The sequence below is a fragment of the Vidua chalybeata genome, chromosome 3 (genome assembly GCF_026979565.1).
Source record: "Vidua chalybeata isolate OUT-0048 chromosome 3, bVidCha1 merged haplotype, whole genome shotgun sequence".
Classification (NCBI taxonomy): Eukaryota; Metazoa; Chordata; class Aves; order Passeriformes; family Viduidae; genus Vidua; species Vidua chalybeata.
The window spans coordinates 106,331,096-106,349,304 of NC_071532.1; the positions used below are offsets into that span (position 1 = coordinate 106,331,096).

Genomic DNA, 18,209 nt, shown 5'->3' on the forward strand with positions numbered 1-18,209 from the left:
TAAACTTGTGCTTACATAAACAACTTCTACATTTCCCCTTTGCATTTTTTCTCTCACTACAAAAGCTCATAGATCATTTTCTTCTCTCAGACTTTAGCTGGATGAGACATGTGGCAACCACTTCCCCAAATCCAGAGAGATGGAAGCAGAGAGGTGTTATGGCAGGTAGCGGAGGGGAAAAGGATCTTTCTTCCGCACCATATGGATATTTCACGTGATCCTACTTTGTCCCAAACTCCATGACCTTACACTGGTGCTTACCCCAATGCAAACCCAGGTGCACTTCTGCAGGCATTGCTCCTAAACAACACCAGTGTAATATTTCAGGCTTTGGCAGAAGAGAGGAAATGGGGGACAATGCAGCATTTTCAAAGATTTCTTTATTATCAAGTTTACTATTATCTAAAAACATCAAAGTATTAAAGACTAAGATGGAAACTTGAGCTCAGAAACTTGTAAGAATGCACATTTTCAACCTCATCTGTACTGCAAGAGGCATAGTTAAAAAACACCGCTCAGTATAAAAAAAAGTTAATATTTCCAAGGATCCAATAAATAATTTACAACGCAACAAAAAAATTACAGAAATCGTACAGAGATTTGAGATTGTTGTTGATAATTTGCAGTCCCATACAGTGAACATAAAAGCCTCCCATCATCAGAGAGGCATTGCAAAACCACTGTCAAAAACTACATTTTATTGCTGGGCTGTTCTGAAGGGCTGATGCTGTCCAAGGTCTTGGAGGAGCAGTCCCTCAGGACTTCCAGAGAACTGGTGATATCCAGGCTTTCAGAAGAAGTGGATCTACAGCCCTGTGTGGAACTGATGATATCCAGAGTTTTGGAGGAGCGGGCACTGTAGCCTTTTGCAGTGGCATCTCTGATGAGGATCTCCTGTGCGGATGTAAACATTAACGGGATGAAGCCCTCGCTGTCTGCTGTGAGAACGATCCAAGAGGAACCTGTGAAGACAAGCACAAGGCTGTTGATAAATTTTTGTGTAGAGTATGTTTAAGGTAAAAACCAAAATTCTTCTAGAATTAAACGACTCTGTATATTTACAGCTTTCTAGAAAAGAAAAAGTATGAAAAGATACAGGTTGTACCATCTCAAAAATAAAGGACACTTGGCAACTATGATGGATATTGCCACTAGGAGATGAGACAATAATAAATGCACACTTCAAATGAGCAGGAGGAATGAAATTCTGAACAGAATTCATAAGCAACCACACTTGGTTTTAATTAGGTATTGATAAGCTACTTCACAGTGCTGAAGCTGTGCAGATACTACAAAAAGCAGAGATATAGTAAATTAAATGATAAATTAATATAATAAAGACAATTTAGAAACTGCTTTTATTATGTAATTTCACTATACTTAATTCCAAGAAATACAAGGAAGGAATACTTTACAATACTGTACAAACCCAAAATCTCTGGATCACTAGCTTTTTTCTTTACATTTTGAATCTGAAACCCTGACTTCTACCAATATATATAAACCAGAAGATTTTTATATTTTTATCCATTAAGCTGATGAAGCAAGAAAATAAAGCTCATGAGGGTTAAGGGAATTCAGAGAAGCATTTCCAGCTGTTTGTAAATTTACATTATGTAATTTTGCATCACAAGTAAGGTCACAAGAAGATTGTAGCTTAAATGCACACAACCCTCTAATCTTTTGGTTTAATTTGGACCAAACTTGAAAATCAATACAATGCAGCAACTCAGGATTTCAAAATACCATTCCTACTTTGCGTCTGTATATTTCAAACAAACACATTCCATCAACAATTCCTCAGGAGAAATAAAACTTGGACAATGGCAAGCCTTAGGCTTTGGGACGGTTGCCCAGTGATCTGCAAGCAGGCAGAGAGCAGATACAGGGGGCAAGCAGAGGGACTATAGCACGGGGAGTACCTGTAGTAGTGAGAAATCATATCTCAAAGTGTGTTTTCTACCTCTGCCCAGAGTGAAACACTCAGAACTGATATGTACACAGACACATGGGAAGAGAGGCAGTTTTCCTCACAGCAAAACCTGATGTGAAATGCACTGCTGAAGCATACAGAGCTGCTTCTGTGCTACAGGATTTCCTACAGCAAGTCTAGATGCTGGAGCTACAGACTCAAATGTAGAACACTGTATTGCCAAAACCACCAGTCAACCCTATGCTCCTTGTTACTCAGACTTCTCTCCATAGAGAAGCTGAAAACAAGTAAAATACTGGCTGAAAGGAATTTTCCTGTGTGACTAGTTACTTGATAAGGCCATCAATATGTAAGTTTGCTCTTCTTTATTTTTTTAATGATATAAAGGTTCTTCTCAGTAAAAGAAGATTCAGAGAAGAATTTTTACATTATTAAAAACTTTTTATTCATCTTTCATTATTTATTCCTTGAGTTTTTCCCGGGATGGAATATGCATATTGCTACTGCTCACTAAGAATGACACAGAGAATCACAGAATAGTTTGGGAAGGAAGGGAGGGACCTTAAAGCTCATCCAGTTCCACTCCCCTGCCACAGGCAGAGACACCTTCCACTAGACCAGGCTGCTCCAAGCTCTATCCAAACTGGCCGTGGGACTCTTCCAGGGATGGGACAGCCACAGCTTCTCTGGCAAGTGTTTCAAGTGTTTGTACTCTTGGATAATCCCAACATACCGTGCTGCATTTCTACAAGGGAGAGGTTGAATATCTGCTGGACGATGTTTAGGCGGAGTTTACCACCACAGAGAAGAACAGCCCGACTTTCATCTGCATCACTTTTGGAAAGCTGCTTCTGAAAATGCAAGAAAACAGTCATTAGCTACTGTGATGTATAGTTAAAATGGCATTAATCACAACAGGATCACAGATGTGTCTTCGGTGGCATTATTTACGGAAAGTCAAATGCTACACACATTCAGGCCCATTTGCAAGATTTATCCTTTGAAGTCTCAGCTATCAAAGTGCTGATGAGTGAGTGACAGCAGCAAGGAACAGTGCTTACCCAGCACATGTCAGAACAGGAGAGAAAATAATGCACTGCTGCTGAAGAAACCATGAGCTTCATCCACAACACAATCCTCATCCCCATCCTTCCATCCATGAGGGACATTTCCCCAGGGGGCTTGTAAAGTTTCAGGTTTTCTATCCCACCTTTCCCCACCCATTCCTGATCCAAAATTTCAGAAGTGAGAACTCCTGGTCATGAATGCTGGGGTGAGGAACAGACTCACAAGTCAGAAGGGTTTATTTATCCCACCCCTGTCCATCACTGCCCCAAGCCTTAAATCCAAAAAGCATATTCAAAGAATATGCCCAGTTGGGCACAGCAGGGCATGTTTAAAATCTGTTATTACAATGATTGAATGTTTGCAATGGGAAACAGTGAAGAGAGTGAGGGAATATGATCTAGAACTTGAATTCAATGCTACAAAAGTTGGGAATTTTTTGCAATAATAACGCTTAAGTGTAAGAGCTAATTGAAAGGAAAATGGCAGCTTAAATTACTTTGAATATTGACTAAGGTTAATTAATCTGAATTCTACAAATGATGTTGTCTATCTCTGCCAGGTTTTGATAATCAGGTAATTTACCCTTTCTAGCATGAGATTTGCAAGAGCAAATCTTTCAGCCAAACAATGTGTTTTTCAAGTGAAATTTCACTTTAAATCCATTTTTAAGCCATGTTAATGGAATTATCTATTGTGTCTCTAAAGGTTTCTTTCCTCCTTGGATGGTGCTCTCAATGCTAATTAGCAATTTCTGTTTCAAAGCCAAGGCAATTTGCTTTTGTTTCAGTCTCCATTATTTTAGTTTCCTCACAGGAGAGCGGGATATTGATACCAATTCCCACACATGGAAATCTTCACTTGTCTAAATTTCTATACAGAAAGCTTTAGATGTTGCCTAGGAAAAGCATTCCCTTCCTAGATCTCTGTAAAGGGCTTTAATTCTGCAGCTGGGCTGCAACATGTGGGTCCTGCTGGAGTTCCAGCAGCCTCACTGCAGAACTGAGGGGTTTGGCCCAGTGTGAGGTGGGACAGGGAGCTGCACATTCCTGGATAACCCATAGCTTTAAAAACATTGGAAGCCTGCAGAGTAATGGGATTTAGAACCATAAAAAAACTACCTGCAGGAACAGGATGGAAATCTAATCCTACTGTTACTTGAGCGTTACAAAAAATACAGCCATAAACAGGTTTCACCATTAAGTCTTCCAATATTAAAATTACCTGGCAGGTGATGTTAATAAACGAGGGTTCCTGAGAAGATGGGTACACTGGAAGATTTCTCTTCCCAGATTTTAGCAGCTCAGTTAATTCAGAAAGATGGAGCTGCAATTCTGTGAAGTTACCAGACAATTTTTCCACATTTTTCAAAAAGTAACTCGCCTCCTTCTCACTGAACAGGTTATTCTTGTAAGAATTGGGTATTTTGGAAGCTGCCTCATGCTGCCTTTTCGGGGACGTTGGCTTGTTCGAAGCGTTAGACAGTGCCACGCTCCGATTAACTGGCTCAGCATCCAGAGTCTCGACAGCTGGAGGAAAATTCATGGAAATCTTTTTGTCTTTGAAATCGCTGATGTTCAACACCAAGTTTTGTTCATAAGCAGGACTCTTGATTTCTTCAATGAGCTTCCTTCGGCTTGTAGGAGACTGAAGGGCAGAGCGATCTGGTATCAGGAGCCCACGGCTGAGAGGGTGGACATCTCTAGAGGGATCATGAGTAATGTTGGAAAGGTTCAAACTGGAGCTGCCATCAGCTGACGCAGACTTTGAAGGACCCATTTCAAGTATCAGTTCTTTAATCATCAATCGGATCATGTATTTGTCTGATCTTGAAGAAGGAAGAAAAGCAGGGTCAGTGAATTTTTGTCTTCCAACCAGTATCAGTAACAATTTATTGGTCAAGAAGCACAAACCCTTTGGCTTCTCGCTCTTCTCAAGCTGAATTTGTTGAATATTGGGTAAACTGGATGAAGTCAGTGAATAGACTAAAATAACATTACAAGTATTGGAGGCAACAGATACAGTTTGAGTTTTAGAGTCAAAAGCCATTATATCAGGTACAAGAATGCCTGGGATGCTCACTTTTTTAGTAGAGGTAACCTTTCTTTCAAAAGTCACCAAGATGAGGTGTGAGGAATCTTGGCCACTTCCTGTCAGGTAGTCCTTGGGCCTCAGGTGAAGGAGAGGGCTGGAATCAGCACTCTGCTTGCTAGAAAGTATGTGAGTTAGATCCACAGGAGATGTAACTACAGACAAGGGCTTCTCAGAGTCTAGTGACTTCTTTCCTCCATCCAAGGAATACTCTTCCTCCCCACACAAGCTGGACTGCGAGGGGAAGGACTCGGTTTCAACGCTTGATGGAACTTCGAAGGCAACACCAGCATTTAAGCCACAGATCTTGTCCAGGGGGAGTTCGGTGGCAACTGCGACTTGTAAATTCTGCGTAGCTTCCACAGCACAGATGTAGCCTCCCACATCAAAGATTGGGCAAAAAGAGCAAGCACTGAGTGTTTTCTGAGCATCGTCCCAAATGTAAGAATGGAGGGCACTGCCCACCCCCACAACCAAGCGGTTTCCTTCCTTGGTCCAACAGGCGCAGTGGATGAGCCCACTGCCCTTGATGTCCGCATTAATTCTGGAGTTGTTGAGATGCACAGAGGGCAAGACAGAGGCGTCCCGGGTGGTCAGCACGGCCAAGACCTCCTTGCTGGGATGCCACACGCAGCCCTGGGGGAGCACGGGGTACGGCTCGCTGATGTCGCAGATCTGTGAAACCAGGAGCTTGTTCCTGTCGGCGCCGTTGAAGCAGAGCTGCCAGATGGTGATGTGCTTTTTGTGCTGCACCGCCAGCAGGGCTGGGGCCTCGGCGGGACACGGGCCCCAGTAGAGCCCGTGCACGTGTTCAAACTGACCGACCACGCTCGAGTCACCGAATCTGGGCTCTCCGTTCTGCAGCTGCAGCGCAGTCAGGATCACCTGCTTGCCGTCCGTCCAGGCCAGCCCGTGCACCGGGTGAATGGCCTGGTGCAAGGCATTGAGGCCAGTTCGCAGGAGCTTTGCCTTTCCCAGCTCCATGACTTCTAAAGTGGAACATCTACACAGAAAAGAATGAGAAGGAAAAATAAATTATTGTAGAGGATAGAGGACAGTACCTGGATGATTATTCAGCTTATGACCCTGCCAGAGCTGGACTCTTCCTTCCACTGAAGTCGATATAACATAACATTCACCTACGCTTAATTCCCAGCCCAGTAATTTTTTTGTCTATGATGTTTCCACCATGAAATGCAGTTTTAAGAGAAAGAAACTTTGCTGTTTCTATAGGCTTACCATCAGATTTTTGCTACATTTTCATCACAAGACCAGTCCTTTCATTCTAATCAGTAACTTGTTGTTCTCAGAATATTTTCTATTTACTTCAGTATCAACAATTCTCAAAATATTGCTGCTCAGTCTCAACTTCCTGGAGCACTTCTGGTCAGATGAAGTAATCCCTTACAAGTATAACCAAGCATTAATGTATTATCTATAAATCTGATCCTGTATTAAGCATGTGAGAATCAGCCATTTGGATGGTTATCCCAGAAAGCTGTGTAAGAAAGCAAATGCAATTTTGAAGAGAGTTGGGATGAAAGCAGATTTTTCTGAGGAAATGAAAGAAAAAAGAATTTAAAAGAAGGCATACACAAGGCATCAACACTTTGGAAAATGTCAGGATTTTACACTAATTTCTAGTTTTTGAGCTGTGAGCAATTCCTACTCTGTGCACAAAAGCCAGTTCGGAGGAATCGATGGTTTCCTAATTTCAGATCTCCAAACAATTTGGCTCAGATGTAAAGCCATGGCACAGAATGAGTTGCAGTTTTAGTAGGAAACATGAAGAACAAGAAGAAAGTTTCTTGACAGTAAAAACTGTCAAACTAGAAGAGTTTATCACAATGTGCAGGGCCTGGCATCCCTCAGTATTTTAATTATTTGTGGATGACCCTAAAATGCAGGAAGAGGATTGCAAGAATGGATTTCAAACATAAAAATTGTATAGAAAGCTGTGTTACTATGACCAAAGTAACTTCTTCTCAGCCTAATAACAAGTGCAAAATAATATACTTAGTAAAAAGAAAACCACCAACTTGGATACCTCTCCAGGAATAATTCCCTAGGTAGAGGTATAGCAAAAAATGATGTGGGTTACAATGAATGACAAACTCAATATTTCAGTAATGTGAGGTATGTAGCCAAGTAAGAATATTTCATTCTGGAATGCTTTAAGAGGGATGGACATACACAAGAGAGATACTTGCCCTACTTCCTCATTGCTAACAACATCTCCACTGAACCTACCTCTGAGTTCAGGATGGTGGAAATGCTCAACAAAGCTAAGGGATCAGAGAAACACAGGAAGTGGGTTCTCTGTCTGGAGAAGACTGTGAGTGGGAACTAGAGAACACTCATCAGTCCAGTGACAGAACATCCATCCACTGGTCTCCAGGTATACTCTGGACAGTGCATGATAATAATCAGCTTAGTTTCAACAAAGATTTAGGTCAGCTATTAAGGAAAAATTCTGACTATATGTGATAGCTAAGCATTGAAGCAGGTTACCTTGGAGGGGAAGGCACTTCATGAATTTCATAATCAGTAAGAGCCAGTTAAGGAAACGTCTATCAGGGATAAGATTAAGTACACTGAATCCTGCCTCACAAGAGACCACTCAAGATACTTCAAATGCAAGTTCTCTACCATCTACCTGGCCTCTCCTCTATAACCAGCCTCAGTCCTGTTAAGTATACACCAGTTTCAGGAAAATTAACATTGGATGTTCGCTGTGCTCAGAATCCACAGTGCTGGGCAATACTTACTGATGGCAGGGAGATGCGAGATAATGCACCTCATAAGACACTGAAAGATGCTAAAGCCTCCTGGGCCGTCTGGAGAGGTTCCTGTGTCACAAGAGGCGTTTTCACTATCCCAGCTGCCCTGGAAAAGCAAAAAGAGCAAGATACCCACTGGCTAGTGCATTCCTGTGCCCAAACCCACACCGCCTCCTGCAGCGCCCGGCCCAGCCGCAGCTCCCCGGGCAGGTGCCACACCACAGGCCGGGTGCTCGCCGAAATGTAGTGCCCGTCCCAATCCCAGGGACAGAGGAGCGGCTGCAAGTACCCCCCTGCACCGAGCGGCCAAGGCAGCAGCGGGCCGGGGAGCCCGCACAAACCGCCCGCCTGCGCCGCCGCTCCCTGCGCGGGCCCGCCCGCACCGGTACTCCCCGCCTTTCGCCGGCCCGCCCGCCGCCTCTCCGCCCCGCCGCGGCCGCGGCCTCGCTCACCCGCCCTGCCGGCGGCCCGGCCCGGCTGCGCTGAGGCGGTCCCGGGCCCTGCAGCCCCGGCGGCGCTGGGCTGTGACGGGCACCGCCTTCCCGCAGGGCCCGGCCCGCCTCCCCTCCCCGCACCGCCCAGCCCAGCCCAGCCCAGCCCAGCCGGGTCAGCACGGCCCAGCACCGCCCGGCCGCGGGGGGCGCCGGCGCCACCCCGCCCGCCCGGCCGCTCTGCAGCGGCGGCGCTCTATGGCCCCGCAGGCGGGGCCTGCACGGGGCGGGCGGCTCGTGCCGCTGCCGCCCCCGTTCCCCACAGCGCCGCTGAGGGGCCGCGGGCGCTGGGCGGGCGGCCGGGAGTGGTGGCGGCTCACAAGTCACGGGGTGTCGGCCTCTGGGAGGCACCCACGAGGACCATCTTGTGCGCAGCACATCCCTAGAGTCGCACCGTGTTCCTGAGAACGCTTCCTCAACTCAGCCTTGGTGCTGGGAGCACTGCGCTGTAGAGCCTGTTCCAGTGGCCAGCCTCCCTCTGGGTGAAGAACCCTTTCCTGATATCCAGCAGAAGCCTGCCGTGACGCAACTCCATGCCATTCCCCCGGCTCCTGTCACTGGATGCCAGAGGGATCAGTGTCTGCCCCTCATGAGGATGTTGAAGACCACAATGAGATGTCCCTTCAGTCTCCTTCAGGTTGGACAAACCAAGTGACCTCAGCTGCTCCTCATAAGGCTACCCTTCCATGCCCTTGCCACCCTTGTGGCCCTCCTTCGGATGCCCTTTTTATATTGTGGCACTCAAAACTGCGCATGGGACTCGAGGTGTGGCCACACCAGTGCAGAACAGAGAGGGACAATCCCCTCCTTTGACCAGCGGTCAGTGCTGTGCCTGATGCACCCCAGGGCATGGTTGGCATTAAGCAAAGCATCACCAGCCAGGCTAAGGAGGTGATTATCCTGCTCTTGTCACTTCCATCACCCCAGGGGTCATCCACCGTATGACACTTCCACACAGGACCTGCTCGTACCCGTGTGGCTCTTGGAGAGGCCTCAGGAAGTGGCACAGAAGAGCAGAGATGCCTCCAGTGGGAGGACATCAGGTCCCTGGTGTGGTGTTTCCCATCCCATGAGGTGGTCATACTGAAGTGAGGAAAACATCTAAATTCAATGCAGAACTACTCCAATACAACCTACCTGATCCTGATCTATTGTGAGGATAGCTCCTTATAAGAATCTGAGGCCCTTTAAAAGAAGTTAATTATATTGTGTGGCTGTGCCACTTTGCCAGTCCTCAGCACTGCAGAGCAGTGTATCAGATCATTGTTACTTTTTTGAAACCCACACTCTCGATAGGATGCTGAAACACTGGAAAAGGTGCCGTAAAAAGAGCTGCCAAAGGTGTGGGGAAAAAATGCTTAAAATAATTGCAAGGTCAAATATGTAAGTAGCTCCAGCTTAGCAAAAGAAGAACACTAGGTGGTGACTTGGCCATATTGCATGAGTGCCTGTACAGAGGGGAAACAAAAGCACAAAAAAGCTCTGATGTTAGTGAAGGAAGTTTTAACAAGAGCTGTGGATAGATTCACATATGTAAGACACATCTGTGAATCTGACTGACCATTGGAACATATTGCCATCAGAGCATCTTCACATTAAAACGTGGTGATTTTCAGGGACATACCATTTTAAATAGTAAGTCATAGAGTTGTTTGGGTTGGAAGGGACCTTAAAGATCATCTCGTTCCAACCCCCTGCAGCAGGTAGGGAGACCTTCCACTAGACCAGGTTTCTTAGAGCCACATACAGCCTGGCCTTGAAACCCTTTGGCAAAAGACATTCCCACCTTCCTCCTCCCCACCACCAGCTTTTCTGAACAGCTCACTCAAGCCAATTTCCCAAGAAGTTCTGTTACACAAATACTTAATCTGTTCTTACCTTCATAATATCCATTTTCCTCAGTGGCGGGTCTGGCCAAGCAGGATTGTCACTTGGTGTCAGGGACCCTGAGCAACCAGCTGGCTTTATTAGACAAAAACAGTTTTCTGACTATATTTTAGTCTCACAAAGAATTCTGTTGAACAGCAATGATTTCACTATTTTTAAATATAAAACTTAAATTGACCATCCATATTAATAGACAGAAACAAACATTTAAACCACAGAGACCACAGTTTAAGAGTGCCTCAAAGACATTTTCATGGTAAATGTCTATTTTTGTTTCCTGTGCATATAATTATACAAAAAAGTATTTTTAAATACTTATTTCCATAATGTAACTTGTGTTATATGTAAACTGCTAATAGAGTTCAGCACATGAACCGAAAATATCACAAAAACTCAGAGTTAGTTGAAGATCTGTAAATTAATATTTTCATTGAAATGGAATTGACTCAACCTACCAGAGTGCCAGAATGGTGTGCAGGTTGTTATTATTACACCAGTTGTTTATTTCCATGCCCAACAGTCTGTGTCTTATTTGTGTAACCACAGCCTGGTTATTTTGACATGTAGAACAGCCTGAAAAATGCTGGAGGCTGTTTGGCCAGCAGCCATGAGCCATGGCTGGTCACACAGCCACGATGTGCATAGGCACAGTGGTTATTCCTCAGCAGCTGTACTGCAAATAGACATCTCTTGTTTTCTTTCTTTCTTTTCCAGACTTTCCAAGCTGTTCACTGCTGATACATATGATGTGTCTGTGACTTTGGGGGTTTTAATGACTCAGAACCCTCAGGAGAAGTCTGTAAGGTAGAAAGTGGGTCAATGAAATTATGCGAGGAAAAGTGTTTAAAAGTCTGAAATTAGAGAAATCGTTTCCTATGGTCATGTTCATTTAAAGCACACATCTTGGCTTTTAAAAACATGTGACTGCATTGAGTCAAGCTTATCCTTAAACACTGAGCAGACTCACAAATCTATTCTCGGGACCTCCATGGAGAGCAGATTTGCTTTCCCATAACTTAATTTGTTGTATCATTTGGGTGTCTGCTTTTCAAATTAGTTGAAACAAAATGTTAATAAGAATATAGGAGAGTCTGAGACAGAAGAGTTATGAATACCTTCTAGAGGGAGGGAATGGCAGGGAAGGAAGGTGAAATGGTTGTGATGAGATATGTAGAGTTGCTGGTTTTGCACTCTAGATTTTTTCTTTGCACTTACTGAACTTGAGCACATTTAATGAACATGATGTTACAAGGGAAAAGAATAATTTAAAGACACTTTCCCTTAGCTTCATAAGCATAATTTTAAAACATATATATATTTAATCCAGTCTGTGGACACTACTGAGTGAGCAAATTGATCTCATAATTGTATTTCTTAATGGGAAAACTTAATGAGGCACTACCATGTAATTTATCCCTCTAAAATATGATATGTTAAAGCCTAGGATCGGTAGCTAAAAGATACAGATGTTTTATGTGTTTTTTATTATCAGATTAAAAATGTTTCTTCTTCATTCTGAGAGCTGATTAGTAATGAAAATAATATAAGATGAGCAATTTTGCAGAAAATTGCCTCATCCTGAGTCAATATCATGTTGTCAGAAGAAGCCAGACACTGCTGGGGGGTGTGTGAACAGGATTCTTGTATTATGTCTGCTCAGCTTGGCTGAGTACAGCCAGATGGGGTCACAGTATTTCCACAGCACAGGCAAAAATGAATTTGGTGCTCTGTAGCTTGAAGTCTTGCAGGGGATTCCTTGTGGCTCCAGGCTTTGAGGAGTTGAGAGGACCAGTGCAAATTTGGGCAATTAGAACAGCAACAGAGTGGGAATTGCTGCTTTTCTCTGCAGCTGTAGCTACCACACCTCTCCTAAAGCAGCTGCCACTGCAGGTCTCCTGAAGCCTGCCCTAGCCGGTTGTACTGCACAGGTACAACTCTTTGCTGGTTGTTGTAGAGACAAAGGAGACTCAGAATGTTGTGTATATTAGTTTTCAAACAGTTGGTTGTTTCCTACACCGGGAAGAAGGCATGGGAAATGTACAAAACTCACACAGGAATGTTTGTCACCCCTGCAGTGGTTCATGCTGTGACAGCCTATGTTTCCTGTGTGTAAAAACCTGCACCAGTGCTTTTCAGTGTCTGAAACAGGCCTTCAGCTGAGTTCTACCCACTCTGTTGCAGTTCAGGAAAGACTGCACACTGGTGCAGGGCAGAGAAACGAGATCCAGGGTGGATGTCTGTGAGAAAAACTGAAGAGTGGTGTTGCATAGAGAAAAGGAAACTCAAGGGAGACCTAATGGACAGAAAAGATTTCAAGTATTTAACAGACATCTGCCCCAAACAAGGATCTAAACTGTGAATAGTCAAAACAGACCTTCCAGACCTGGAATAAAGACACTGGAATAAAGCTCTATGCCAAGCTAATGTTCTTGTGCTGCTGTGGAAGTGCTACAAAGTAAAAATCAGTCTCCTGACTTCTCAGTTTGTTGTATACCATAAATAACACAAAAGCATAATAGCACAATGTATATTGAAAATAAGATAGCCTCTCAAGAGTCTTTCCATTTTAAAATTGAGTTATGTAAATCAGCCTTGTTGTAAACAAGGATTTTTGATATGACAGTGTTCCTTTGGAATAATCTTTGCAAAGACATTTCCAGGCATACATCCTCAGAGCAAACAGTATCTTCTTTTAAATTACACATCCTTGTAACTGTGTTAATCCAGAACCAAGCTGATACACAAATCACATAATTACAGGTATTTAACAATATCCTGTGGAAGAGATTGTTCAAATCTTAATCTTTCTGGTAGGCATCTGGATTCCCTTTTCCTTGTGCCACCATATATACACATCTTTTCTCCTTCTCTCTCTGTAAATGTTTTGAGAACCCTTCCTTGTGCCTTGTAAACAATTCAGTCCTAGATACTTCTGTCTCCTACAGATAAATTTTCTACTTTCCTTTTATGTAACTAATCTGCAAAAGTACTTCTTTGATCTTGCTGCTGCTTAGGTTAATCCTGTATTTCTGGCACAGTGTTGTCATGCACAGTTTTCTTTTATGCTATTAAGAGGTTCAAGTGTTTTGAGATAAGAGTGTATCAATGAAGATCAGTGTCACTACATTTTGTGCTGATAACAATATCATTGATATCTAAATAAAATGTTAATGAGGAAAGGTAGACATGGAAATGGAGACGACAGCTATGTACAAGTTACATGAGCATAAGAATATTTACAAACTGAATGAAATTGTGACTTGTTTGAAGTTCAAGGGAAGATTTGACAGTAACTTGCAGTGGAGCCAGAATTCTGACTTTTCTTCGTTTGACTTAGGTGAACTAAGTTTCTGAGGGAAAGATAGTAAGGGAAGCAATTAGCATTACACAATTTAGATGGTGTTATGCTGTCTAAGGTAGGAAATATGTAATAAATGCAATGAGCCAGATTGAAAATGCTCTGAAGTGTTACACTTAAAAAGAAATTTATTGTTATTTCAAGAGATACAGAATTCACTGACAGATAAAAGGAATGAGCTATGATAGCAATAGGCATGTTAGTATTTGTTGATGTGCCTTCTATGCTGGCACAACTGTGCAGCTGAGCTGTGGGTTGGATTGAGAAATGGATCCACTTTAAAAGTGTTTTGGTTGGTATTTTTAGCCCTGTAAATGTTTGGGTCTGTGTCTTTCTATCCAGTGACTGCAGGATGAATGAAGAGGGTTCAATGGAGAATGAGAAGTCCTGTCACCAGTAATGCTTTGGAAAACTTCACCTCTAGCTAAATTTCCATAAGGACATCAGAGCTTTTCATGCACAGCAAAAGTTTATTTTTTTGATGGCTGAAATTAGTAAATAATTGTGAATTTTGTAGTATTTTTATAAAATAATGATTGAGAACTGTGTCTTTCTATACTGCCTTTTATGTGTTTAAAATTTATTAAGTGTGTTTGATTGGAAGGAAGCGACTTTTGCCTCTGAAGTGACCTAAAGGTTTGCATTTGCCCAGAGTTTCAGTTTGGTTTTGTCTGTAGTGTCATCCTGTGGTGTTTGGATGCCCTCTCTGGCTGTGTGCTGTCTTGGCTGGTAAGATGCCATGGTACCTGCACAAGAAGTGTGGATCCTTCCCACTTTGGAGACTTTCCTTATCCATTAGATAATAACACTGTCAGGAACTACTGAACCTCAGCAAAGTGAGCTTGCATTTAAGATCAAGATTGTGAAATTGCCTCAATCTGTTGAAAAAAATGAAACCATAACATTGACTAATTTACATATATATAAATATATAAAATTACAATTAACATTAAACCACTAATACATAGGTTAATTTCAGTTGTGTGTGACAATGGAAAAAAAAGTAATACTTGCATGTGTGAAATTTCATAACTCCTGGGATTTACCTTGCCTAACTTCACATGCTTAAAAGTCAGGTCAGATGAGTTCAGCTCAAAAGGATAGGCTAGTGCTACCAGGTCCTGTATGTTGGGTTTTTAAAAAAACAAGTTAGATAAACATCTGACAGGAGCTACTTCAGAATAATTGCACTGTTTTGGCTTAGAGAGATGGACTTTTCAGCAACATTTTGGGTGGGAAAATGGTCCAGAGCTTGTGGTTTTTTGTTAAGGCAGGAAAACGTGAAAGTAAAAATAGCTAAAAATAAGTTCATTATCCAAGCTTGGAAATATAGAGGAAAATGAGAATCAGGGGAAAGGAAGTTAGGTTTGATGATACTGTTGATACTATTTCAGTGATTGAAAATATATTAAGGAAATTCACATGAGTATAGAAAATACTATTCTAGAGTAATAGAGGGAAAAATTGAAAAACTAGTTGAGGGTAATGCAGGGCCTCCTTTATACACTTCCTGCTGTGATATCTCACTTTTTAGCTATTATAAAGAATAACAAAATAATATTTCGTTGTGCAAAGTCAGCATCATAAATTGGCCAACAGAATTTCAGATTACTTTGATTTTGCAGGATTTTATTTGTATATTGTTTTATTATTGTTCTCATGAAACAGTTTTCAAAATCAAAAAAGAAAAAGCTTATGTGGAATACAGAACTTCTGTAGTTAGCATTTTCTCAAGAAGTGGGCCAAAACAACAACAACAACAAAAAAAAACCAAAAAACAAACAAACAAACAAAAAAACAACAACAAAAAAAACCAAAACACATGCAAAGAAAGCAGACTATTGCATTCTTAGCAGGCAACTTATGGAAAGTGCAAGGTGAATTTTAACTTTACTTTGAAGTAGAGTATACTTTTAAGAGAAGCTGTAGCATCTCCTAAAAATATACTGGGATGCATATAAATATGCTGGCTACAGATGCAGAGTAATTAAAATGGAAGTTTAGACTTTGTGGCATGTTGTTTTTTCACCACAGGGGAAATGTTTTGGAGGAGCTGGTACCCCATTTAGACTTCTGAGTGCCACTGGTTTGTCATACTGAGTGTTGTCATTCTGCTTCCACTTCTAATTTAGGATCCTAGTCTTCCTAGCTTTCCTCTGGTTTAATTACAGAATACAGACTTCCCTGCTGGGTGGCTCTGGACATGAGCTTAATACCAATAGTCTCCTTATTCTTCCAGAGGGTACTGTCCTTTCTGGTGACTGTCTAGTCTGGTGACTATCCTTTCTGCTAATGAAAGAAGGAGCTAATAAAGGGGTTGGCACTTCATGACATTTGGATGATCTGAACAACTCCCGTTTGCTACACTGATAAATTTTGGCCCTGTAAAATAGCATCTGGGGAGGATGGTGAATGCTTCTCATTCTATACTTTTCTCCTTTTCACAATCTCCTCTCTGCTCAACTTGTTTTGTACAAACTCTCTCTCTCTCCACATGCCTTTATCACTGTTTTTGCAAATATCTTCTGTAAAGCCTGTGCTTAATAGAACAGTTGTCTTTTATCTCTCTACTTCACTGATTCTCCATCTGTTCTCCATCCAAACCAAAGCTGAAAATTTATCCTCTGCTTTGCATAAATCTCTTCAGCTCTTCCTCCAGTGTTTTTATTGCTTTCAATTTTAATGTTACAGCCCTGTGATAGCCACTAGATAAGATAGTGCTGCACTGTGCTGCTCCCCTTAATCATTACCTGAAAATAAGTATTTCTTGGTTCAATTGTTGTCCATTTTTGAGTGTATCTATATGATTTAAACCCTTGTTTTCAAGCATATTTACAAACAGCATATTCATAAATGTGGGAGCAGTTCTATTCTTTAAATTATACAATTTTAATTGATCTATAGTAAAATGTTATATGTCCAACAGGATAAACTGGAATCTTTGTTACCAGACTGTTTGTGCTGAGTGCTAATGGCACTTTCAGGTAGATTGGCTCCTACTTAATCTTTGAATCCTACAGCAGGGAAAACAATGTCACCAGTATAAAACAAATCCAGAAATTCAGTAAGCATCACAGAATTAAAGTTTTTAATTTTACAGCTAGTTACTCCCTGAAACTAACTGTTTTGTTATCTGAAAATTTCTCCTTTTTTAGCTCCATGAAACAGAACCAAACCAAACTTTGATAGCTGTTCAAAGAATCTCCTTTAATTTCTGATCTCAACACTCAGATTGTTTTATAGAAGAGTAATGCATGGGAAACTAAAATGGTAATATGACAGAATGACAAAGAAATGTCTGATTATAAGTTCTGAGTGATTTTAAATGCCTGGATACTTGCTGATCTCTGCTAGTTCAGTTTTTCACCTTCCCAGAGTTCCCCTGTAACATTTTCTGTGTTTCATTAGCTTCAATTGGAGTGGACCAAACTATGGGATTATCACCCATAGAAGATAATATTTGTGAAAAAAATTTCATTGTAGTTTTTTCCTTTATTTAAGCCTAAGTAGTCCTCTAAAATAGATCCTTCCATCACTCTAGTTAGTTATAATTAAGTTTTATTTTGATTGGCCATAGCATAAGCATTGTAAATACCCAGGACTTACGAGACACAAGGATGTTATTCAAGGGTATTTGCAGGATTAGAAACATCTGCTGCCTTGAAATGTGCTATGTCCTTTAGAAATCTGATCATGTCTTCCCTCACCATGCTATGTCTGTGAACCTTTGTGTTACTTATTTCAGTGATTTGTGCTGATTTCATTGAAAGAAAGCATGACTTAAATCAAATTCTTAAAGCAGTAGTAATACAAATACCCATTTGAACACAATTCTAATGCAAAGAAGCAGGAAATCCAATTAACTCAATAACTATAAAGTAACTGATGTGTTTAATACTTAAAAAGTCATATTTATTTGTTGTTTAGGATTTTTTTTTTTTTTTTTACAATCAGGAATGTTTCTTGAGGCTGCTTGAAGATATCTTTACAAACAAGGTAGTACAAATGTAATTTGTTGTATTGCATCCCTTTGGTTGTAGGTGATTTAGAATGATGATTCCTTTGTCCCTGGGAGGATACTTGCCTGAAGAAGACATTTAATTCAATGAAATGAAACTTTACTTATTTCAAGAATTGAAATAGTTCCTTATGAGATTCCTGTCTGCATCACTGCAATGGTACTAATGCCAAACCTTCAAACCATTTAAGGTCCTTCAGAGCGTAGATCTACTGTCTTGATCCAGCCTTTGTATGGAGTGAAGTATTGTAACTGGATTTTAGTTTCTGTGCCCTATGAGTGGGCTTGCCATAGTTCCCAGGAAGGGAAAAAAGACTCCTCAGGAGTACTAACAAGACCCAAAATGCACAGTATGAAAAATAATTCCTAATAGTAGCTTAAGTGTCCTTCCTTGTCTGTTTCCCTGGCTGTACAGGGTGAAGCAGGCAGGCCTTTCCATGGTTCCAGCAGTACAAAATGCCCTTGCACACATGGCTGCTCACTCTACTTTATCCTTCTCTTTGCATTTCAATGAGGAAAAGTTAGGGAGTTCATTAAGTTCTTCCCTTATGCCTATTTCTATCACCATAATCACAATAGTTTGTTT

General features: G+C 41.6%; 1 protein-coding gene across 1 annotated transcript; it reads right to left on the bottom strand.

The window, feature by feature from the left end:
• Nucleotides 1-361: 361 nt before the first annotated feature.
• On the bottom strand, nucleotides 362-8,419 carry LOC128786215 (WD repeat and coiled-coil-containing protein). The gene is made up of 5 exons (XM_053939330.1): nucleotides 8,322-8,419; nucleotides 7,858-7,975; nucleotides 4,223-6,092; nucleotides 2,667-2,784; nucleotides 362-962 (listed from the first exon to the last, which is right to left on the bottom strand). The coding sequence occupies exons 3-5, from the start codon at nucleotides 6,071-6,073 to the stop codon at nucleotides 691-693; spliced, it is 2,241 nt and encodes a 746-aa protein (XP_053795305.1). The 5' UTR covers nucleotides 6,074-6,092; nucleotides 7,858-7,975; nucleotides 8,322-8,419; the 3' UTR covers nucleotides 362-690.
• Nucleotides 8,420-18,209: the final 9,790 nt, after the last annotated feature.

What these genes read in the sequence shown, in the direction of transcription:
- LOC128786215 (XM_053939330.1), bottom strand. Translation starts at nt 6,073, where the DNA reads ATGGAGCTGGGAAAGGCAAAGCTCCTGCGAACTGGCCTCAATGCCTTG. An exon ending in TTATTAACATCACCTGCCAG is followed by an intron (nt 2,785 to 4,222) that starts GTAATTTTAATA and finishes TTGCATTTTCAG; the next exon opens with AAGCAGCTTTCCAAAAGTGA. An exon ending in CCTTGTAGAAATGCAGCACG is followed by an intron (nt 963 to 2,666) that starts GTATGTTGGGAT and finishes TTGTCTTCACAG; the next exon opens with GTTCCTCTTGGATCGTTCTC.